General features: G+C 31.8%; 1 protein-coding gene across 21 annotated transcripts; it reads left to right on the plus strand.

Moving 5' to 3' along the window:
* LOC139517120 (transcription intermediary factor 1-alpha-like) lies at positions 1–24,672 on the plus strand. Of its 21 annotated transcripts, none has more exons than XM_071307806.1 (15): positions 139–234; positions 4,673–6,335; positions 7,142–7,252; positions 7,810–7,854; positions 9,550–9,663; positions 10,217–10,240; positions 12,335–12,403; positions 13,506–14,144; positions 14,385–14,708; positions 17,009–17,113; positions 17,573–17,617; positions 18,858–18,953; positions 19,060–19,086; positions 21,580–21,645; positions 22,450–24,672. In XM_071307806.1, the coding sequence occupies exons 2-15, from the start codon at positions 4,682–4,684 to the stop codon at positions 23,088–23,090; spliced, it is 3,960 nt and encodes a 1,319-aa protein (XP_071163907.1). In that variant the 5' UTR covers positions 139–234; positions 4,673–4,681; the 3' UTR covers positions 23,091–24,672. The 21 variants fall into 21 exon arrangements, with proteins under 21 accessions (XP_071163918.1, XP_071163921.1, XP_071163924.1 ...); XM_071307807.1 differs by having other exon boundaries at positions 10,220–10,240; XM_071307810.1 differs by lacking the exon at positions 19,060–19,086.
* The last annotated feature ends 1,156 nt before the right edge of the window (positions 24,673–25,828 follow it).

Raw genomic sequence — 25,828 nt, forward strand, 5'->3', positions numbered from 1 at the left:
AAAATAGAACCCGATTACATATACAATTGACCTATTATATCAAATCTTGTATTTGAAGGTTTGGATAGATTATTTCAATGTGCAAATATACAAGGGCTCCGATCTACCGTGGTTTTGGACGATTGCACATTGAATAAAAGACATGGAATGCATCAGCCATTGAAATGTAATATCACAAATACTATGGACAGTTTTAATGTATCCATGTTGATTTTGAAAGGTTATTTTTAACAGGTAGGTGTTTAAAATCTATCAAATTTCAATACCTAGCATGTGAAGTGTTTTAAAATTCACACATTAATAAATCCAGCAATGTTTACACTATTACTATTTTTTCTAAAAGAATTCGGTGCAGTCTGAAGCATATCAGACCTCTTCTGCTTAAGCTATATGACACTACTAGATCATTTTAAGATTTGTTCTGTCATGTTTAATGTGTTGTTGTTTCACCGATTTCAAAGTTGTTAACAGCGTCCCACGGACAATTTTTCCAATGTATCTTTCCATTACCTGCATTCTTGTAATATAGATGTCCTTATTGTTGCCTGTTAAACTGGACGAAAAAGAATGCATATATAGTGAGTTGTTATGATCCATTACACATACAACAGACATATTCATATCGAAGCTTGTTCAAAACTTTGACTAAATTTTATTACAAACATAGGAGTTATTGTTGCTATAGAACTCAACCCTGCATGAATTATCCCTTGTTTAATGACTGCAAATTTAGTCATATTTGCATGCAAAATACTGATGACAGATTCAGTATATATGGGAATTACGGTTAGCTTGTAGTGCAACTCATGTGCTGATACAGAAATGGTGTTTTACTAGGTGGAAACATTGCTGAAAACTGAGAAGATTTGAATCGTCGGTTATCTGTTACTTAAGTTGTACGCAAACTTATGCAAGTTATTGATATCAAAGGTAAAATTGTAAATGCTCTAATGTTCCGACGCTGGAAAGTTCCGGGCGGAAAGAACTAACTAGCCGAAAAGTTCCAAAGGAACTTATTAACTAGTTACTTTGTTCATCCTCTGGTTTAAAAGTTCCACCGGAACAAAGTGACTAGTTGAAAAGTTCCAACGAAACATCAACTAGTTAGAAAGTTCCTTTTTGCCAAATTAGTCAAAACCGGAACTAACTAACTAGCCCAAAAGTTCCAAAAGGAACTATCAACCAGTCACAAAGTTCCATTTGGAGAATTGATGCAAAATAAAAGCGCAACATATTATATTTGAACCAAGATACTGATTACAAAAGTCAAAAGCGGGAACTTATCAACTAGTCACAAAGTTCCTCTTTGGCAAATTAGTCAAAACCGAAACTAACAAACTAGACCAAAAGTTCCTCCTCATGTGGACACTTTTAAATTATAAACTATCCATGTTTCCCTTCGGCAGGACCAAGGAACGCAACTAAATCGCGATAAAAAGTTAATTTAAAAATAATATATAGCAATAACAATCCTAGTACCATCATCTAAGAGAATATTTTTGTACATTATAGGTTAAAAAAATATGAGGAGTAAACTACTGCAACGATTCAAATTTATTCTTTGTTTTGTTGATTATCTTAGTTGGATTGATTGATTGTAGTTATCTTAAAGTGAAAAGAAGTTAAATGAGATATCGGATTAATTGTTGTTAAAACAGATCATTGTCGAACAAAGTTGATCAGTTGCAAGGGTTCATGATTTAGCGAGCATTCTCCCTGTTCAAGGCATCGGATTTAACCTTCACAGACGAACGTCGTTTTATGTCATAGCCCAAATGAAGCCCAATGAACATCCCTCTTAATTGCATTGACTTAATTGCATTGAAACTATTGTCGGCCATGCAGTGGTAGTCTGTATGTCGATATACTCTGTTCAACCCTTTGGATGGTTAACTATGCTGTAAGAAACAAATAATTTGCCTACTTATGAATTATAGAAATATTTCCAATGCAATTTTAACAATTCATAGACAAGAACAGATTAACATCTACAACTTAGGCACAATGTTAAAAACCCGACAGTTAAATCACATTGTTTAAATGCATATTCTTGAGACGACTTATCTTTGATACACAATCGCCTAATTACAACAACAAATAATTGTATCAAATACTTATGAGTCCTTTTGTCAATCAAATAAGACCCATTGTCAGTCATTTCAATAGTGACCACAAAGATGTCAGTTAAAAACTTCAACTTAATTGTAATTACACTGAAGAAGTAACACGGGTACTAACAAGGCTGGTCGAATTAATGACATAGGGTGAACGTAGTTGCATTACAAAAAGAATGTATAATCTAACTGTTGTTAAGTCTTTAAGAGGATTAATCTTATGAAAATCGTTAGCTTTAAGACTAATAGAATTTTTAACATTCAATATTTGATTAAGAAAATTCGGAGATAACCCGATTAATCCAACAACAAATATCAAATGCATTCTGGGATTAAATACCGACCTACGCGCTTGAGTTGTTGACAAGATTTAATTAAATACGCAAATTACTATAATCCACTTTTTTCATTTAAAAGTTGAAGGAACTTTCAACAGTTTTAAGAACTATTTTTTTAGAGTTGTGTAATTGCGTTAATAATCCTAAGTAATCCTCAAACGTTGATGGTATCTGTATCTTAAGAAGAAGAATCAAAACTTTTTAAGAAAAATAAAAAAATGTAAGAATTAAGTCACCTTTACTTCTCCCATCTGCATGTCCATCCTCTTGGGGCTTCAACTTGACTTGAAGGGTGTATAACTATGCAGCTAACTTTAATCGGAATAAGGACGTTGAATCTGATGTTTCTAATATAGATTATGAAGCTCTCAGCATTTCAATTTGAAAAAAAAACTTGCAATAACTTTTGGAAGAGTGCTTTGATGACCCACTGCAATGCTATGCGAAATATTTCTTCAAACATTCCATCATTATCTTTTCCCCGTGGCATTCCAAGACTTGTCCGATGTTTGGGCTACTGTTTCATTTGCATAAAACATTTGCCTTGGAATAACGAAACAATCCAGTAATCAATCATTGAAAAATGGTATTGGCACATTTACGTTGCCGAGAATGATTGATTACGGTCCAGTGGTAAACAATCAAGTTCAGGATGGCAGCAAATTAACAATGAATACAATGGATAGATATGATTTTACCAGTATAAACTATAAAGGGAGGACAATGTGGACTGCCACTGGTAAAATCATGTGGATAGGATAGGGATAGACATTTTGCATAGCAACAGCTAGGCCACCTACGGACTTCGCGTGGATCCCTCAACGTACAGAGAGCGTACGTCTCATTTATTTACAAGGCATTTGACGTAACGTTTCATTACAACCAAACATGCCTGCATGATTATACATCCCACACAGCCCAAAAGACACCCCAATTTAGTTATAGGGTGTTACTGCATGAACGAGAGAAGTTCATGGATTACAATATATCTCTATACCCCAGTCAATCTTTGATGTTTGTTTTGAAATTCTGTTTACACTTAGTAATACATGATATGCTTTAGTGATTGGACTCCTTATACTACTGAAGACGATAAGATGTTAGACACGAATTAAATAACCAAGAACGAATGGACGAAACCTTCCAAAGTGTCTGAAATCGCCATAAAATTCTGAGGGGGTTTGTGCTGTTCAATATTCAGTTTTCTATGCAGTCTCTCGTCGTTGTGCGTATTTAGACATTGTATTGTCTGATTTTTTCTTCGAATTGTGTTTATTTTTATAGTCTTTTTAATGTGTCCGTATCTTTTTCAAACATAGAAAATACTCAATTGACAAATTTTTATGTATAGTAGCTTAGCTATAAAGTATTTAAAATTGTTGGCTGGTGTTCAATTTACTCACATTTTGATTAAATATAAACAGTATATTCAAACCAATAAAACTTATTTGGTTGTTGCATTTTACTGTTTATTTGCATTTAAATGTAGGTATTTACCATTTACAGAATTTTGGATGCCAAATACTTGATAAATGGTCTAAAGACCCAGCAACGGATAAAGTCTATTGAACTTATTGTAATGGATCGGAATTCTAGAGGGTCTTTGTATCTTCTTGTATTGACTATAATCAATAAGCAATCCAAACGATCTTGAGATATCAAAGTACATATATTTGCAAGTCACATAACTTGTAAAATAATTTGGCTAAGATTTTACTCGTCAAATTTCTAGGGCTATTCATTTTGACTTTTATTTATAAGTATTTAGATTAAGGCAGAAGAACTAAACGTATATAAAATAACATATATTAAGTATATATAGTATTGTCGTAATGCATTGATTTCAAATCTCTCTCTCTCTCTCTCCTTTGAACTAAATTTTATGTCAATTAAGTTCACTATACGGTATTAGAATTGCTTATTGTTGAAGACCGAATGGTGGCATATAGTTACTAACTTCCACGTCATTTGGTCTCTGGTGAACTTTTGTTTCATTGGCCATCATACCACATCTTATTTAATATCAATCAACTCATTATACTTATAACCTTGCAGGCTTATTGAATACGGAGAAACAAATAGGCTCAAATGTTAATAATGCAACTGGCCAGGACAAAACAAACCCACATACATATATTATCATGAGATTTTTGCAACATTTATTATAGATCATAATTTTTCTCCCTAAATTTTTGATTGCACCATGTGTTTTTTTTGCAGACATCTATCATGAATATAAATCAGAACGCCTTCCTATTGTGCCCGATTTGTGAAAAGGAGTATGATGATAGACGCGGTGCTCCGCGTGTTCTGCCATGCCTACACACATGCTGCTCGACGTGCTTACAAGATCTGTTAAACGACAACGAACTATGTTGTCAACAATGCCAAACTCGTTTTGACAAAACTTTTGATGGAGTAGAAGCCTTTCCTTTAGACACTGCCATTAGAAACTATTTAGATTTTATCAGGGTTCAACTTCGACCTACAGAGGTTCCTTGTACTGACTGTCCAGATGAAGCAAATGCGCATGCATTTTGTCGAGACTGTTTCCTATTTATATGCCACGAATGTACACGTGCTCATAAAAGAACGCACGTAACAAAGAAACACATTTTAGTATCTATAGAAGATATGCGAGAATGTGACCTTCGTGATTTTCATCGAAAAGACACGTGCCAAACAAAAGGACACGAAGAACAGATATTTACATTCTACTGTGATAAACGAGGCTGCGATGTACCAATTTGTACCCTCTGTGCAGTCTCAGACCATAATCAACAGCATGGTCATATCATTCGTAACCTGAGCGAGGTTTATGAAGATAGCAAATCAACCGTTCATAATGTTATCCGAGAAATAAACAACAGGGGAAATCCAATGTCTGAAGCTGTATCACAATTCGAATCTGTAGTGGATGATTTGACCGAAAAGGAATCTGAAATAAACCATGAAATTGATTCCATATTTGATCGATTTCAAAAACTTTTAGAAGAGAGAAGAGAAAGGCTTCATAGAGAAGTAGAACACCATTGCCAATCTAGAAAACGCGAACTTACGGAAAAAGTCTCGGAATTGAAAAGTTACTCAACAAATGTTAAAACTGCCGTAGAATTTGCTACCAGAGTCATGTCATATACTACTGCGTCAGAATTCCTCGTGTTACGTGATGTGTTACTTAAGAGAATTTTAGAGTTAAAAAACCACAAGGTCTCCATTCCAGCAAAAGATGATGTGGCACTGAGATTTTATCGTGGTGCCTCCGACGAATCATTTGCAGATTTGGTCAATGCTATCGGTAAGATCGTAACAAAGGACTCGTCCAATTCTCCAGAAACTGTTAACTCAAGTTTCCAAAGTGAAAGCTACAGAAACTCTAAACGAAGTAGTTTAAGTGACTTTCAGATCGAATTGCAGAAAGATTTCAACACTTTGAACAGTTTGAATAATTCGCCTTCTTTAAATGAACAACAGGGATCAAAATCTGATTATCGAATGCAAAAAACAAGTTACCAGTCAACCAAACAAAGCATGTCTAATGGCCCTCAGTTGATAAAACCTAATTCGCGAAGTGATGATTACGATACCATTAAACCAAGCATCCAAACCCAGTATTACACACCAAAACAAAGCAAACAATCGGAATACCGATATCCAGCGGAAAACGAGAGCGGCGTCGTACAAGTCGAGTTTAACGGACAGTCTTTAGAATCAAGAGATATACAAACTCCTGACTCGGAATTTGAGACAGCTCGAAGTGAATTAAGAGATGTTGCTAAAAGCATGAACGAGTCCAAGTTCAAACCAATCGTGAATGGGACAACAGAAGCAGCTTCTCCGAGCCAGGACAAACCCAGCTTTTTCAGTCGGCATTTATCAAGTCGTAAGTTATCTAGTGTAAAACTTTTCTGGGCACATTTTCGAATCGGTTTCAAATTTTCACATTTATATATCAAAATACTTACGGCACAGCTTTGTTTTAATTAGTATACTAACTTCATGGTATAGGCGCATGTTGCTTAACTTTTTGATTTCGATAGATAGTCATTTATACATATGACCTTTCAATATCATAACTCTATTATTTTATATCAAAAAGTAAATTATATACCTGATGATGTACAGTCCAATTACCTTAGTGAAAATGTAAATAAACTGAATGTTGCTATTGAAGTGAAGGGAAATTGAAACGATATATACTTAACGAGTAGACATTGTCACAAATTGTTTAAGGTAAACCCCAACATCATGATAAGTTTTTTTATAACCTAAACCTGATGCTATCGTGAGATAGACTAGGCCAACTTTGTCAATTTTTATATTATTTTCTTTCACTTTCGGTAGTACTTAAAATAATTTTGAAATTGTTTACTCTATTTTTTTTTACATCATTTGAACACACGATGACGACAAAAGGTTTACATTTGTCATCTGGTATATAAATTGGCTTTTAATAGTTTCAAGGATTTGTATAGTAAAGAGCTTACTATACAAATCATTAGTTTAATGATTTCATGTAGAAAATATTATATGAATCTATTGCAATCTAATGATAAAATAAGTTTCGCAAGAGTCACAACCATCTTTTTATGTAGACACTAATGATTTCTGTTCATCACACTAAATGTTTTCATTTTATGTTCTAATAAGCATGCATTTGCTAACTTACTTTCATGCATTTTGTATTAGCTCCGGAAAACTTGCATGTCATTTCATCTGAAACTACCGAAAGAGACATATTAGCAGACGATACAGAGAGCGAGTCAATCGTTCACCAGGCGGGACTTACCGACTGTCTTCGTAAGTATCTCTCGGGCTTTTATATCAGCTAATGGAAGTTTAATGTAAAAATTACATTGATCCGGCTTTGGAATCATTTTCAAGCGACAGATGACCAAACAGTAGGTCTGTTTAGGTCACAGTAATATGGTGGCCGGTTAAGGCATTCTCGCCTTTCGCCTTTCATATAATAGTAGGGCTAAAACGCGAAGTCGAAAACACAAACGCGAGTCGAAAATGCGAAAACACAAAATGGTTTTCACTTTTTCGATTTCGCGACTTCGCGTGTTCGACTTCGCATTTTGCCCCATAGAATATGAAAGCGAAAAAACAAAATGACCTTAAACGGCAACCATTCAATGAACAGTTACATCTTTAGGCTGAATTAGTAGGCTACAAAATCAAATTGCTATTTGTTCAATTCAACAGTTGTAGTCATGCAATCACATTTTAAACACCAATTTATGCACTTCTTTGTATTATGTGTTGCATCAAATTTACAATATTTTCTGGTGATGAATTCAAAACCTATAAGTTATAATTAAAAACCTGATCAATTAATTTCTTGTTTTATCCAGAAAGTCTGGAAAATAAAGGCGAATTACCGAGACTTATCTTTCCTGGTATGTCTGTTGTTATCTGTAGTTTGCTTTCAAACACTTTAGACAAAACACAACAGAATATTTTTTTAATACTATATATATAATTTCAATACAGTGTCAAACTCAAAACAGTAGTTTACATTAACAAAATTAATAACAATTCAAAAATGAAAGCGACATACAGTTTTCAAAGTGTTTGAACTCAAATTTCACCTTTTGTCTTTTGTTAATTGATTTTCATAATGCTAGCATTTATTTTCATTAAATTCTGACTTCATATTTAGTAATATAAAAGTAGTTTAGTAGCGTTTGTTAGATAACAGTTTCTTCTAAGTATAATTGATTTAATAGATGATGTACTTTTGTGGTGAAGTGAAAATAGAAAGCTTATGATAATTATAGTGATAGCAATATTAATACTTATGATAACCTTTGAATTAAGTAAATCTATTTGTTTTAGACGTAGATATTGTACATCTTGTTGGATAAGCATCTTGTACGAAGTTTTAAAAAAAACCTGACAATACTACATGTAATGTAGTATTATAAAAAAGACTTTACATATATTTGAATGCACTTATGCTGTAGTATATGTTTTTTTTATTCCTTCCCTTAAAAAAAAAGAACACATTGATAACGTATTTAAATACGACTATTATAAATATATACTTTAGTGAAGACGAAAGTTGAAAATGAAAGAAGGCAATCTGCAAGAGAAAGGCGCCCTAACTCTTGTCCCCCTACACGTAGTACCAACATTCTTAATATGCTTAAAACATGGAAGCTTTGTTTAAAACTCAAAAAGGGTAAGAACAATGATGACCCGAGTGAATTCCCAATGTTATTTACTTAACTCTCTGTTTGAACTTATTGCATGATTGGTTATTTGTGTTTAGAGAGAGTTTATGATGAAGTTAAGGGTGCGAATTTTGTGAAAAGAAAACGATAGAAAGACTTAAATTTTCATTGCATAACATTCTGGTTGTATATCAAGCTCATTTGATTTGCCTTGAAACTCGTTGACACATTTGAGGCTTCATCATGTCTTTCACTTTGTGTACTGTCTTGTCCAGTAGTTTACATTTATGGTTTCTTTTATTACACGATGTCCTTTCCAATATAACATTCCACCATTAATAATTATAGTAATACATATTCTTCTGTACAATTGTTGTCATATTTGATTTATTGTACTTGATGAACTTGAAATTTTGTTTACAGGAAATGATGCAGAGTCATATAACTGAGGTTTTGTGATTATGTTTTAACTGTATATATAGTATTTAAGAAATTTTAAGTATTTTGATATACATATGATATTTTCAAAATATCATACATTCTGTAAAGATATGCTTTTCGATTTTTTAAAAACTGTAACGATATGCTATTCAATTTTTTTTTTAAATTAACGATATGATATTCGATTTTTTAAAAACCGTAATTTTTAAAAACCGTAACGATATGGTATTCGATTTTTTTTAAACCGTAACGATATGGTATTCAATTTTGTTAAAAACGGTAACGATATGCTATTCGATTTTTTAAAAACTGTAACGATATGCTATTCGATTTTTTAATTTAAATTAACGATATGATATTCGATTTTTTAAAACTGTAACGGTATGCTATTCGATTTAAAAAAAGTAAGCTGCAACTTATTAAATAAACTTATATCACTTTCGTCAAACTTTGTTTTATATTTTTTTCGGTAAACAGAACGAAGTCTTAGTGCCAGATCAAAAGAGGAAAGTCCACCTGTCGAAGAGACGAGTTCTGTACAAATCACAGAAAAAGCTTTTATATCCCCACGTGCACACAGACCACCATCTCGTAAGTCAATTCATCGGTGTATATTTCATATTTACCACAGTATCATAAAGTTTTTCCTAATGGTCACGTTCACCATAGTTTTAATACAGTAGGGATTCATAATAGTTTGAAACACTAATTATCAACCGCATATCGTTTTTGTCAGTTTTCTATGTTGTAGTTATTTAATATAGCTTATTTGAATATGTTCATGTTGTAAGAATGATTCATTTGGTTCTAATAAGTGCAAATCAATATTTTATAAATTTTACCATATTCTATTTAGTACAAGTGATAGACATTCAATTTTGTAGTTCTGTTTTTTGATGCTTTATTCTTGAAGCTTAACTTGCAAACATAGTCTTTACATTTGTTTCGTAGTTATTCCAATTTGGCGGACAACTTTGCACTTACTATTTCGAGTTAATAACATGTCGATTAATGTACATCGGTTTTCGTTCTGTGTCACTGTCAATTTTCTGTTATGACACGCTCAATGTGAGTAAAACATCATTATTAACTTTGTCATAATGCATTTTATTTGATCATATTCATATACCATTTACTTTTATAGAAGACCAAAGTGAAGATATTGGAGGTAACTATATAATGAGCACACTGATACAAATATATATTTCTGTATTTCATATTTATTAATTTATAATTTAATGCTCTGATATATAAGCACAGAACTGCAACACATCAATAGAGCATGCTTTACCCAGCACATAATTTTTCACACCAGTGTATGCTGTTTAGTGTTCCCCTAAAAGTCGCCTTTAAAAAACAAACTCTGTGATTTATTTATTTCTATCGAAAATAAAACATCACGCATATTTGTCCTTTCTGTTAAAAGATCATATAGATTTTTACAATAATTTGTATTTGCATACAAGTTAAACATATGTTTTGAAAAAACTAAATTATGAAAAAAACCACAATATACATGTCTTTTCCTGATCACATACTTCCATTGTCATTTGAGGCATACTTGCTAGTGCACTCACATACTATATCTGAATATGGATGCAAATTATCTATGTTAAAGTTCTTCAGGGCAAAATTGATATTTCATCTTTTAACTTTTTTTCACTCCTTTCTTGAACAAAAGTTTGTTATCGTTCAATATTTACCACTATAGTTTTACGGAACTCGATCACTCCTGGAAAAAGATCCTCAAAAAGATCAAAAGTTAATACGATATTGTAGATTTTCTCAAAATGTTAGTATAATGAGATACTTAATACGTGTCTGTTAATATTCAAGTATTAAAGGGATCGTTTTGAATATAGAATTCAATAACAATTATACCGATAAACAATCAAGGAAGGGTAAATAAGTTTAATTAGTCCATAACTTTTTGCTATACACATAAAATTGCTTTATTACATAACTATCCGCCAGACAAACATGCTTTTATTTAATAGTAGATTAGCCAAAATATTTTGATCTTTGCATTCTTTACTAGAAAGCCGTACTTAGATTTTAACATTAATACAGGTACACTCAAATTTAACTGCTAAATATTTGATGACTATTACTTTATGTTTACATTTGGAAATATTTAAAGACAAATATTTTTTTCAACTCTTGTGAACTATAACGTTGTAATACATTAAGACTTGTTAAACTATGATAAAGGATAATATTGTCAAACTTTAGTTTTGATATTTCTTGTGAAATTTTTCAGAATTGTCAAAATGCAATCGTAAACCATAAGGAGATTTTAGACTTTTATATGCTATGTTTTGTTAACATGTACTGTTGGAACAGTGTCTCGAAGATATACCTTATATTTCCCTTTTTATATACTTCTGCAAACATTCGTGGTCGTAATTTTGTCTTCATTATTCGTTTGAAGACCAAATGTTTTTCACAATGACTATGGTTTTAGTAGAAAAAAGGAACATAATTTGAAACGTTGAAATTAGCTTCTTTATTAGTTTCTAAAAAAATGTCAAAAGTGTTATTAGAATTGGCGTATGCTAGTAGATGTTTCTTGATCCTTATAGAACTATTTTGTTTCTATATATTGAAGTGTCATTTAGATTTAGCCTTATTTATTATAATTCTGAAATTTCAATATTGAGATTCCTTTTCTTTGAATTAAACATAAAATACACTCTATCCTTTTCAAGTAGCTATGTTAAAACTCTAGCCCAGTCTTGAAAAGTTTATTCTTTTAACTCCGCTTGAAACTTCCTACTCTAATTTATCAATCGTATAACACTTACACGTTCAGAGTGTGAGAATTTCACTTTCACTTGATTCATTTTTCATTGGGATTTTAAAACAAAACCACAAGTTACAAAGACTTATTTAACTGAAAACAACTCATTTAACATGAAAAAAATACATCTCCATCCTATTACTGTTTAAAAATAAATGCTCTTTGGTTGGGTTGTTGTCTCTTCGACACATCACCCATTTTCATTCTCAATTTTAAATAACAATTTATGATAAAGTGAACATTGAATTATTCTGTTTGATTATATGTGGGCTTATTTTTTTAAATTAAAATAAAATAAAAAAAACATACTTCCATGAATTTTCACAATATTAGTGTTTGAAACGTTTCTTTCATTTACCATTTTGAACATTTTACATTTTATATCTTAGGGATAACATTGTATGGTATAAATTTACTCTGTTTATATTTTTGTTGAAGCATGTTTATTATTGCGTGTTTCAGTTTTTGTTCGTAATGGTATCGCTGATGGCCAACCAAGGTCAGGACCCGCCATTTTCAACGACGTCACAAGTAATACATTAATTTTGTTTGTTTCTTTTTGTTATCAATTTTGAAATGTATCAAATACTTATATGTTTTTTTTCTCCCTCTAAAATTAGGTATGAATCCATATAGTAGCAGTCATATAATATTTTTTACATTTTGCATTATTTTTCAAAGTAACATGTACAATATAAAATGTTTACATTATTGAACTAAAAATATTAAGTAAAAACAGTGTTAAACTTTTGTATAACATACCTTCTCCGATATCTCGAACAGCAAAGTTGTATCAATAAAACAATCAAAATGTTTCAACTAGAATGCGTAGTTCGAGAAGCCTGTTCATAATTATCTTTGTTCGACATGTTCCGTTTTATTATGGGCCAGCTGGTGGACTAATCTGTAATTAGAAGGTGTTTGAAAGAAAATTGGAATATGGTTCCTTTCAATATTAATTAAGAAATAATTGATGCAAGCTATACTTTATTGTAGTTTTAACATGGGTAGGCATTATATTCGTGATTTATTATTATAAAACAACACTAATATAATGCCTACACATGTTAAAACTAGAATAAAGTATAGCTTGCATCAATTATATCGATTCTAATTAGGACAATTAAGGTAATTTCTATGACCGATGTGTATCAGTGTAGAGCGTTTGTATAGGCTCTTCCATGAATCTCCCTTTTTTGTTTGTAAACAAGCAAACGACAGGCAATGTGAGGAAGAGTTTTGAACAGCCAGCATGAACGGTTGTCGTATCTAGGTCAAATATGTCAATTTCTAATTGCAACACATTACAGTCACTATAAATAAAATAGTAATAACATGTGCATTATTTTAGAATTTTGAAGTGTAATTTTAAGTTAATGAAATATATTAAATGCATGTCAACATACGCATGTGCAAACGAATTTTATTGGATTTAGAGTATGGGTTTATTCACAAAGCGAAAGAAGCACGTCATATACAAATTGAACATAGCCTCTGACATTATTTAAATTAATAATGAGTTCAAAAGATATTTACATGAATATGTACTAAATGTATATGTGGCTTATTATAAAGATTGTTTGTGATTGTTATTCAAATTATGCTTCTCAGAATAAAGAACGTCTTCTTACAGGTCCAGATTTTTCATTTGATGTTTTGACTGTTCACGAAGAGAGAGAAGTTTCCATTGATGGAAAGACATTGCGTAACAGGAAAACTGGAAATCCTTCCAGTAGCACAGTAGTTGGACCAAATCAGCTGAAACAGTACAAAGGAATTATTGGAAATTATTCCTTCCAGCAACCAGGAAAGTACTACTACGAGGTTGATGTCACTTTTAATATCATCCAACCATTAGAACAGACTTGGTTAGTGTTTGAACTGGGCCTTAGCAGAAAAGAGGACATCGACAAACATCACACGGTTGAAAGACACGAGTTTGCACGATCATTTTACGTTGCTCGTTATCCAGAGGATGGAAAATTGTCACAGGAATTTTGGCACAACCGTGATCTTAAGGCTATCATTCCTCTGTGTGATAACAGTCCTGGTCTTACCGTAGAGATGACCTATGGGATTCTTATAAACACAGCAACTGGAAAAATTACTATAGCCGATGTCAAGAGGGAAAAGAAGTTATACACGTTTACTGACGTCGATTTTTCTAAGCCATTGTTCCCTGTTTTTGGGACTTACAATTCTGATCTTGTGAACGTCATTATGAGAATACGAGCTGGAGCTTCACTGGTACAGTTTCCTCCGTTTCTTAAAGGTAAGTAATTTTGAATAAAGCTGTAATCATGGATGTAAGTATTGATAATGACATACAGTATAATATGTGATGCATGTAGAATGAAAGATTTTAGATAAGTTATTTATTACAAAGTCTTTTGTTGCAACTACCGGTACTTGCAGTTTTTAAATATTACTTTATTTTTATGCATATATCACTTTATAATTACTAAAAAACGTATTTAAAAGTACTTATTTGAGAACGTTTACTTATGTACAGGTAATGAAGCATTAGATAGTCCAAGAAAGTCGGATCCATTCGACTCTGATCAACGAATACCTGCAGAGAACGAGAAAGGCATGATACAACGTCAGATCAGCATGCCAACAAGAATGGCGGGTGGTCAACATAATATGTTATCACCTAGAAATAATATGTCAAGGAGTTCTGAAAATATAAATGAAACTTCATTTGATAGCGCCCGCAGTGGACTGAGAACCACCACTGCAAAACCTGTCAAATCTAAATTTGGATCTGTTACTAATGGCAATTGTTCACCAAAAGAAAAACCACCACAAAGTTTCTTCAACAGAACTAGAAGTCGTAAGTCTCATGATGAACATTTTTTTTTAGAATAGTTACTGCTTCAAAAATAATTATGTCATCTTTTATTTCAATATCAAAAACTGTGTGTACATCAGATTTCGTTCTTTAAAGTCATAAGAAACCTCAAATCCAAAAAAAATATTGCATATGTTTTTTATAACTCAATGGATAGTTTTCATTGTAAAACTTATGTACATATACTTTTTTCTGAAGAAAATTCTTTAATTTATTCATATTTAGAAGAAGTTTACTTTATTTGAATTGCTTCCTTCCAGCAAGCTATTCCCCCGATATATTTTCCGTATGCAAGATGACCTCAGTGTGACCCATCTCGTAAAAATCCGGTGACCACAATACGCATGGATGTCCTTAAAATAAACTATTATCTGAATTTACATGTTAAACACGTGCTCAATTTCCATGCTTTTTTGTTTATTTTTCGTCAATTGTTGACAAACAGGTGACAATCGTTAAACTTCGGCTTTAAAACACGAACTTTAATTACCTGCCATATTTTCACAACAACACTGACCGATTGAAAAAAAAATTGACGATTATACGATATTTACACGAAAAAAATGATAAATTCGAGCACAGAAGACTAAGTTTATGATGTTTGTATGCATTGGTTTAAGAATTGGAAGAACAATATTTTTCACCGGTCACTCGTTTCTTATGACTTTAAAATGATTGGCCCTCGTCTGGGTGTTTATATATAAAATCGTTTTGTTGAATTCATTGATCAGTGCTTTTGTGAAAAAGGTTACATTTGCTCCATTGCTTAATCATACATTCGTAAACTATACTACCGAGGTAGTATAGAAATTTTCATAGTCAGTAGAATTTCCCTTTTAATGCTTCAGTTGAAAGTTTTTATAGATGTCTAACATTCCTAACAAGTTTGATGGGTTTTTTTTGTGTGAAGTAATGCTATTTAACCAATAGTCTATTTTCTATAAAATAGTTTAAACTAAGTTGTTATCAAGTGCAAACATTATCAACGGACATAAATTTTGTTTTTGACTATTATACCTTATATATTTAATAAAGGCAACGTATTATACCGCTGTTCAAAAGTCATAAATCGATTGAGAGAAAATAAATCTGGGTTATAAACTAAAACCGAGGGAAACTTATCAACTATAAGAGGAAAACAACGATGTTAACCCTTTTACTCACACGACCCATTCATTAATTGTAATCCATAGATTTGTTTAAGTGCTTCTTATAAAAGCAACCCATCGGAGCAATCAAAAACAAACTTACCTATAACCCATATATAGTTTGTCTTTTCTAGATGTGTTTACATCATATATCATTGTTTACCATTTTGGCTCTCTCTTGGATGTTTTCATATAATATTATTTTGTTGAATCGATTGATTTGTGCTTTTGGTGAGAAATGACAGTTGTATTTACTCAATTGCTTTATCATACATTCATTGATGTTGATGTTAATATTTCGTTTTTGTCTTTTAATTGATGTTGATTATATTTTATAGATAATTAACGAACAAAATTGTCCTTCCAAAACTAGATCAGAACTTGTTATATAATAGTATCTTCTGAAAAAATAATCCGAAAACCGATTGTCCCAAACCAAGATGATTTTAGCAATTGTTATTTTCAGTAAACAATGAAAATATTATAGAAAGTACTTAATCTAGTGAAACAAATTACAATCATCCGTAAGCACAATGTATCATGTAAACAACCAACTTAGTATTTGTTAGTAGAATTGGATGTTAACACACATTTATAAAGTTTACAAGGTTTACAACAGTTTGGCGAAATGATTTTTTTTTCGGTTCCATGTCCTTTCCTATTATTAATTGAATTACTAATGTAATATGAAATTAAGTGTATGACTGGCTACACAATCACTGGGTGAAGGATGCAAGCTCTTTGGACATTAAAGTTTATGATCTTTGTTTGACGTAACCTTGCCATGATTTTACTATATCGCAGTAACGGGTAATGTTCAACATCAATGAAACGATACGTAAAATGATAAGTTATTAATGTATAAGTTGTTCTTTTCAGTTCTACGAACTGCCAAAAAAACCAACAACTAAGAAATATGATATCTTTTTCTGCTACCACACTTCAAAGTTGTGCTTTACATTATACTTGATTTTGAATAACCTGAAACTAATATTTCTTGTCACTTGACAATTATGGTTTTTGTTATTTTCTTTTAATACAAATGGTGTTGGCTTAAAATATGACTTAACATAGAATTAATTTTTAAGTTACTCACAAATTCATTTAGACATTCTTAAATAACATTTCTAACAGCTCCTACAGTAAAGACACAACCCGTTCCTGGTAAACTCCGAACATCAGCTTCAACATCACAGTTAGATACCTTGTCTAGACCATTAGGCCTTGGAGACTTTATGAGTAAGTAAAGCATGTTATAAAAAAGAAATGATTTACGAAAGTTTATGCCTTAACTCAGAAACATATAGGGCATAAATTATGCATGCTTATGATATAAAACGTGTTTTTTATGGTTTACTTTTATAAATTGTGACTTGGATGGAGAGTTGTCTGATTGGCACTCATGTCACATCTTCTAATAACTATTGAAACGATTTTTTTAATACTGTAAATTTAAATCCACATATCAAAGCAAATGCTATTCTCTAAAATGAATAATAGAAGGATTGGGTGTGATGGATACAAAATTGCAGCCCAGTAACACTAAAGAAAAACAAGAGAAATTAATTGCATGTGGAAATTTTAATGTGGAAAAAATTAATAAGAAAATTAATAAATCTAATCCTTTACACATGCATTAATCCAAAATATTTCAATTAGTACATTTTTTAAACGTCATTTTTGTCATTATCATAACAGAGGAACTCGAAAAGAGAGGGAATTTACCTAAACAGGTTCAAACTGGTAGGGACACTAACATTAGTCGCCAATTGGTATCATATATTACTCTTAGCCAGTCATTGCTGTTCATATATATGCTTAATTACTAAAAGCTTATTGTTTTCAATGTATTTAGTTTGTAAATAATTGTTTTAGTTAATAGTGTAATGAATTAGTGCCTCATATGTCAGTATGTAGATGTTTCTTTTCTTCTGGTATTCTGTTCCTTTAATGCTTTTTTCCTTCAATTGGTCTTGATACATTTTTACTGCTGATAAAATGTAAACATGTTATGAAAAGAAGACTTTACATGTGGATCTCATTGGGGTCTAAGCGTGACGCGGGATTGGCCGATCTTTTTTTAAGCGTGACACGTGAAAGTCGAATAATTAAGCGAGAAAACGGGAAACGAAGTCCGGCGGGACACGGGAAATTACATGTGCTATTATGGCAACGAGAAGCGGGATACGGGATTCTCACTAAACAATACGCGGCATCTTGGATCAGACACCCCAAATGAGACCCCTTACATATTAAAAAAAATATATACAATGAAAAACAATAAAGGGAAATAATTTTGCCATTGACAAAACATAGTGTATGAAGTAACTAGAAAAACATTAAATAAAGCTTAAACACACCGCATGACTTGCATGATGCTTGTAAAAATCTAACTGTATGATGCATGTGAATTTATAAAATATATTTCGAGATGTTATATAGCCTTTTCAAACCACGGAGTCTTGTGTCGTAATCACAGTCACTTTTCTATAAATGTTTCAGTCGTTATTCCATAAGAGTGAATTGGGCTTTTGAAAATTTGACTTCTTTAAATGTCAGCCAATGCTTATTCTAAACTTTTGATATGTCTTCCTTTGCTAGTAAATACAAGTTCATCGTTTATTATAACGAGAACATCTGTTTATAGTTTCCTGTTTAACAGATAAAATAAGCGTTTTCAATTAGTTTTTTTTACCGGAATGTAGATCTTTTCGCTGGTCCCTTTTAAATTTAAAATGCTATATCTATAATGAAAATTTTATTGAGTTGAAAAGGCTATGCTATTTATTAATATTTTAAGTTTTCCTGTCCATAACACCAAATTAATTCCATAAAGTATTTAGGATTTATATTTTTTTAGATGTATTTAGAAGATAATTAATGCATAAATATATATGAGTAGACAACAATTGCTTTATTGCTTACTAGCACCACTTAATGTAGATGTGTCCTTACTTCTGCACATTATATTATTCTTCCACAGAGAGAAGTCTGAGTCAGACTGGGGAAAAATCATTTCAGCCAACTTCTGAAAGATCATTTAAACCAATTACTTCTCCTCTGAACCAAAGACGTTCTTGTAAGTATTTCTTATTCTAAAGAAAACATAGAGGTCCGATTTATTAACTCGGTTAGCTTTCACATTTATCACCCTTCTGGCATTCTAACTTCTCTTTACTTTTTAGATGACACTGACACGGACGACGATGAAGGTAACATTGGGCCAATGTTTGGTCGTGATTGCATTCAGTGTATTATCAAAGTCGTGTTAATTGTCGATGAAAATCATACCTATTTACATATTGAAATCTTTGCCTGTAGACCACCGGTGTAAATATTCCTAAAGAATACTTTCCTGAGTTATATCCGTTCTGTATAGTGATGTTGTATTAAAGTGCATAAGACATTTCTTTTGAGCTAAAAGAAAAATTGAAAAAAAGGATGAAAGAATTTCGCATAACCTCTGAAAAGTATAGCAACATCAATGTTTGAAACTTTATGAATATTACAGCTTTGTCATGTTTTTCGTATTTATATATGGATCTCAATACCTAATTTAAAATCACTAATAAATAGCCCGAGCAAGAAAACGTACGATTTGTTAATAGACGTACATTTTGTACATGACCTTCAAAGAATTGAGTAAATGTAGACATACAAACTCATCTTAGATACCTGGATAAACATTTTGGATCAACAATGAAACATCAGCAGAATGGATATAACTGGAAAATCCCAAATTATTTTAAGACATCCGAACGGTGTGTTACTGTTTTAATTCTTGCACTAGATTGATCTTCCTCACGAATATTTACGTCTCTCTTTTTCTTGTTAATAGCCTATCTGCTTTCCAATTTAAAACCCTCCCGATACATATTTACAAGAATTCAGTGCCATGTGACAAATTTAAAGTTTAAAATAATTTGTTTCATAAAAGGATAAGTGTTCAGAAGTTATGTATGAATTTCCTCAGTTGCGCCAGATTAGACATGCTTGTTTAGTTTAGTTTATGAATGCAATGAAATTAATATACAAAAAAATATGATATTCATGCCTTTAGCAGTACAGGTTATGATATGTAAATGTAAAAACATTTATCCATAGCATTTAAGATGTTTTGATACTGTTGAAATGAATACTCTGGAAATCATTAAATTATGACAATAAGGCAGCTTTTTTTAAGTAATAACACAAAAGTCATGCAATATCTTTCAACTTTAATGTTTTTAATTTTTCGACACAAAATACATTTTAGCAGTGAATATGCTTATGTATCAGCTGTTGAACAATTGAGCTCAGCTCCTTAATGCAGTTTAAGAATGATAGATTTAAAAAAAAAAAAGCATTGACACAAATAGTCATGCAATACATTTCATCTTTCATCATGTTTTGATTATCTACCCAAAATTGCGTTTAGTAGTGACTGTGCTTGCATTTAAGCTGTTGAGTGTTTGAGATTAGCTACTGATTTTATATGAAGTTTCTACAATTAGGTTTTGCCAGATTAGTTTCATGTGATGCTCCTCGGTAACATTCTAATATGTTAAGATTTCTTTTCAAATGGATTTGATGGTTGCTTGTGTGATATGCATATGTTTGTTTAAGTTGATTACTTGTTTTAAGTTGTTTTTTTGGAATATGGTCGAAAAGAAAAGACCTTGGTTTGCCTAGCAAATACATGCCAAATGATTCAATATATTTTTTCCAATAAGCATATATGAATGTGAGAAGCCTCTACAAAATATTATTAGTTAAACAACATTAATATGATTTTTTTTAATTTTGTGATCATTTTACATGCAATCAAATTTGTTTTGGACCAGGTTTTAAAAAATTATTAATTAAAGAAAACAATATTTTTGTTTCGTCTATGTCGATCATTCATCTTTTCGTTGTGGTAGAGGAAATGTTTAAATCACTGATTTAGGTTCTTGATAGTGTGGCCATCTTTTGAAATGTAGTTTATAAATTTGATGAATGAAAACAAAGCATTACGACAAAAGAGATGATTTCAGCTTTCCAATTGTGAACTTTGCATTTCTAAGTAGCAACATTCCAGCAGCACCTGCATACGGTGTATATATCTCCAAATTGATACGATATTCCCGTGCTTGCATTTCCTATCATGATTTTCTTAATAGAGGGTTGTTGCTCACAAGGAAGCTATTGAATCAAGAGTTCAAAATGGTGAAGTCGAAATCATCTCTTCGTAAAATTTTAGGACGCCATCACGAATTGGTTGCCCGTTATGGAATAACCGTTTCCCAAATGATATCGGATATGTTCCTCACGATCAACTACAATCCCCTTCCCTTTCATGAATGTGACCTACCGAATTAGACTATTTACCGGATTTGTTATCTCATAAGCAACACGACGGGTGCCACATGTGGAGCAGGATCTACTTACCATTCCGGAGCACCTGAGATCACCCCTAGTTTTTGGTGGGGTTCGTGTTGTTTATTCTTTAGTTTTCTATGTTGTGTCATGTGTACTATTGTTTGTCTGTTTGTCCTTTTCATTTTTAGCCATGGCGTTTTCAGTTTATTTTCGATTTATGAGTTTGACTGTCCCTCTGGTATTTTTCGTCCCTCTTTTATTCGGTGACGCTCAACCTTAATAATAACTATACATGGTGAATTTCAATATCAAATACCGGGCAAAAATCCAAACAATTGATGTATTCGTATTCCCTATATTTGTAGTATTTGCGAAAAGTTCCAGCTCAGAGGAGGTGAAATCAGGACCAGCAACATTCAACGACGTTCAATGTGAGTACCGTAATATTGTATGTGAGTACCGTAATATTGTAAGGCAAAGATCAATATCACAATTTGACCAGTTTTCCATGAATAACATCAGATGTTCCATTCAAAATTATAATCAAAAGACTTACCTGAAATAGTAGATTGCAATCACTACTATGAAAGACGTTATATTTCTTTAGAATGTTACTCGGCCTTTCTTATCTTTTTCTAGTTTCAAAGGTTCAGTTACTATTTCTACTGTTCAACAAGCACGACATAGAACATAGTATTGATGCATCGACACTGACTATTTCCACTTCACTAAAAGAGCACAGTGGAGCAAAATATAACGGAAATAGTTTCGCGGTGTATTTATAAAAGTGCCTTTTAAAACAGCTAGATTAATTGTAAAATATCCAAGTACTGGTAACTTATTTGATTGGTCTGATATCTGATAAACCTGTTTTAAAGTCAACTGACCAGTATGAAAAAAATTTATGAATATTGATACTATTGTTGTAGTCGACTCTGATGTCTGTCTTGATTGCTTTTAATTTCATACAAAAATTGATATATTGATTATTTCGAATGTACTCATGGTACTGTTTCTTGTATACCAACTCTATCTATGTTCTTTTCTTTTCTTATCGTCTTTCAGAAGCTAAAAATTAACATAAAATTGTGTAGGCCTAAAACAACTCATCATTCGGATGTCGTTTCATTACAATGTTTACACATTTTGCCTCTGTTTAACAATTTTGTTATATGAATGCAGGTAAGTCTGCTTGAAACAATATTAAATACTGAATATTTATTCGTATTTTAAAGGTCCAGATTTTGCCCTTGACGTAGATACTTGTCATGAAGAAAGAGAGGCTTCGGTAGACGGGAAAATATTCAAGAACCGCAAAACTGGTAAACCATCTTCTGGCAACCCGAAGAAACAATTACAACAATACAAGGGAATTCTTGGTAATTTTTCCTTCAAAGAACCCGGCAAATATTATTTTGAAGTGGTTGTTACATTCAATATTATCCAACCACTAGAGCAAACATGGCTCGTGTTTGAAATTGGTCTATGTAGACGAGAAGATGTTGATAAACATCACACTGTAGAACGTCACGAGCATGCAAGATCTTTTTACGTCGCAAGGTACCCAGAAGATGGAAAACTAGCGCAGGAATTTTGGCACAACCGTGATCTCCTTGCCTATGTACCCCTCAGCGAAAATAAAGCAGGATTGAACGTGGAGGTCACCTATGGAATGGTGGTTGACACGAAGAGGAAGAAATGGATCATAGCCGACGTGAAGAAAGAGAAGAAACTGCATACTTTTTCAGGATTAAACTTCACTAAACCACTTTTGCCGGTATTTGGAGCGTACAATCCAGATCTCATCAGTGTTGAAATGAAGGTTAAGACTGGTGCGCAAATTTCTTCATATCCTGCATTTCTCAAAGGTCTTTAAGATCGAATTGAAGAATAGTCTTGCCAAATATTAGTGCCATTTCAAAACTGATTACAATGTACATATACGTATGTTAAGGTTTTTAGTTGGAATTATTCAATAGAAATCTATATTAGGTAAATATTTTTTTTTTACAATTTCCCAAATATTTAATGCATCGGGAATTATCCAATACCGTTTTTCCAATGTATAGATATCTCATTCTAAGTAATTAATTTTGACAATGATGTACTTAAGAGTTGAAAATTGACTGTGTATATATAGATATTGGTTGTTATATTTGCATTTACTTGTGTTTGTTACTCTTATATATGCATTTATGTTTTTATATAAATTTATTGTAATTTTAGAATTGCTTAAGTTTGTTTTCCGTCCACAATTTGTATATTCTAGTAGCAAACGATAATTTCCTACTCTGATAAAAGACTACTTTTTATATTATTCAAAGTAGTAGTAGGAAAATTAGCTTTGCGCCGCGAAAACACGCCTTTCAAACAGACTTTACATGAGGCAAGGGTAAAACATTATGATTTTGAAGTAAAAACACACTTTTTAGTTCATAAATCAGCCAAAAGATATAGATTAATCATAACAAAAATTCAAGTATGAGACTAATGTGCCTTGGTTGTCAACGAAACGATTGATTTTGTTTAACTATTATGGTACATATTCCTTCTCAAAATGATTTAACTGTTATAAGTGAAAAGGAATATATATATATATATATATATCTCTAATTCTTACACGATTTTTGCCTTTCCTGACCTGTTGATTATGTATTTAATCAACGTGTGGTTCGTTTGATCTCAGTCCTTCTTTGGTAAAAATTCGATTACAACATCTACTATTTTTGCCTTCCTCTGACTTTCCTTTTGTGACGTCAAAAAAAGGCGACCATAGAAACAACACATCTTTGGCTGATCATTCTAAAAGAAGGATTGAATGTGTCTGCATATCATTTAAAAATCCTAAGAGAAGCAGACTCGTCACCAAATCTTGTTCAATACCATATGTATCAATTCTTGACAGTAAAATTTGAATATATAAAACACTCGGCAAGTTTTAAATTTTAAGTTTTTAACTGTCTCTAGTGGATGAATAAAGTATCACTATCGATACAGTGGCAGAGTATATATATATATACCAAATTGTGAAATCATAAGGAATTAGTTACTTCTGTTATATATTTATGGTTATAAAGAAATGTGTATTACTTTTTGCTTTTGCTCAAAGTTAAATGTATGTGATGGACATTTTCCATGAATTGTGTATGTATTGAACTGTGAAAATGCCTTTTTTGTACATTAAGAGATTTGTTTTGATTAACTGTTGTTGTTTTAAAGTATGTTTTTTTTCTGACAACTTCTAATCCGGGTACATGATTTTTTTTATTATAACCGTCAAATGTTTTTAAACGCTAAATTTGGTTAGGCTAATTTTAGAATATGAATTGCATGCCAAGTGATACATGTACTTTAATTTCTTCTGTGATATATAGTTATGATCTGTGATACTAATTATACATTTTAAATCTATTTTTAGAGTGATATATTTATAAATTATTCATTAAACATAGACAGAACCCTTTGTTTTTTCTTGCTCTCTCTTATAAAGACATCATATGAAGTCATTTGTCGACAAATTGTTGAATGATCTATTAAAAACTTTGAATTGTGAAAAAGCTGCTTTCTATGAATTGAAAAAGATGTCAGGGGAACGACAATATCAAAGCAAATATAAAAAGATAAAAAATATGAAAATGTTACCTTTATTAATCCCAGGTCTTGGACAAGTTTTGAATAGATCAATAGGTATAAAGATATGAAGATATGGTATAATAACCAATCAGAGACCAAATTACATAGAAATTAACAATTATAGGTCATGGTACAGCTTTTCAACAATGACCAAACCCGCACAGTCAGCTATAAAAGGCCCAGATATTACAATGGTAAAACAGTTCAAACAAGAAAACTTACAACCTGAGGCTACTAACATTTGCAATTTAAGCAGAGTTTTTTTTTCTGTGCAAAATATTTCTATATGTTAAACTTTTTCTAACTGAATATTACCTTAGATGTATTTGGCAAATATTTTAGCAATTTTTTCCTCAATGCTCTTCAACTCCGTACTTTATTTGGCCCTTTTAATTTTTTTTTATTCGAGCGTCACTGATGTGTCTTTTGTAGCCGAACCGCGCGTCTGGCGCACATTGAAAACTCCAATCCTGGTATCTATGATGATTTTTTTACATCTTTTCTAACGATGTGCAGTAAGACCAAGTGCATTGTTTGAATTGTATACCAAAGCTTCACAAATTTCCGTACACACAACGGTAATTGCCAGCTCATTTGTATGTTCTGCAGAGAAATTGTGCATGATTGACAAAAATGTTGTTTGCAGTAAATGAAGGTATTGACCATATGTGGATTCTTAAAAAAAACTATCATCTTGGATAATTTCAAACAGGTTCAATTCACCAATTAACATAAGAAAATGCCATTATTGATTTTCTTAAATTGTTTTGTCATAAATTAGGCCGAAGGTTTTCTCGTTGAATTCTTCAGAGTAAAGACAAAGAATTACTTGATAGTCAATCCGCCTGCAATGAGTAAAGATTATTTTCGCAGGCGTACTAGGAATACTTGCAGTTTCTTCAAACTAGTTCAAAGCCAAAAAAGCCAACTAACAAATAGAAAATGTTTGTCATTAGCCAAACACTAAACTTTTGAGTCTAT

Source organism: Mytilus edulis, chromosome 3 (assembly GCF_963676685.1).
Source record: "Mytilus edulis chromosome 3, xbMytEdul2.2, whole genome shotgun sequence".
Taxonomy (NCBI): domain Eukaryota; kingdom Metazoa; phylum Mollusca; class Bivalvia; order Mytilida; family Mytilidae; genus Mytilus; species Mytilus edulis.

Excerpts from the sequence above, each read along its gene's own strand:
- LOC139517120 (XM_071307806.1), top strand. The coding sequence starts at position 4,682 with ATGAATATAAATCAGAACGCCTTCCTATTGTGCCCGATTTGTGAAAAG. Across the intron at positions 9,664-10,216 it reads TGCACACAGACCACCATCTC|AAGACCAAAGTGAAGATATT; the intron begins GTAAGTCAATTC and ends TTACTTTTATAG. Across the intron at positions 17,114-17,572 it reads AGGCCTTGGAGACTTTATGA|AGGAACTCGAAAAGAGAGGG; the intron begins GTAAGTAAAGCA and ends TTATCATAACAG.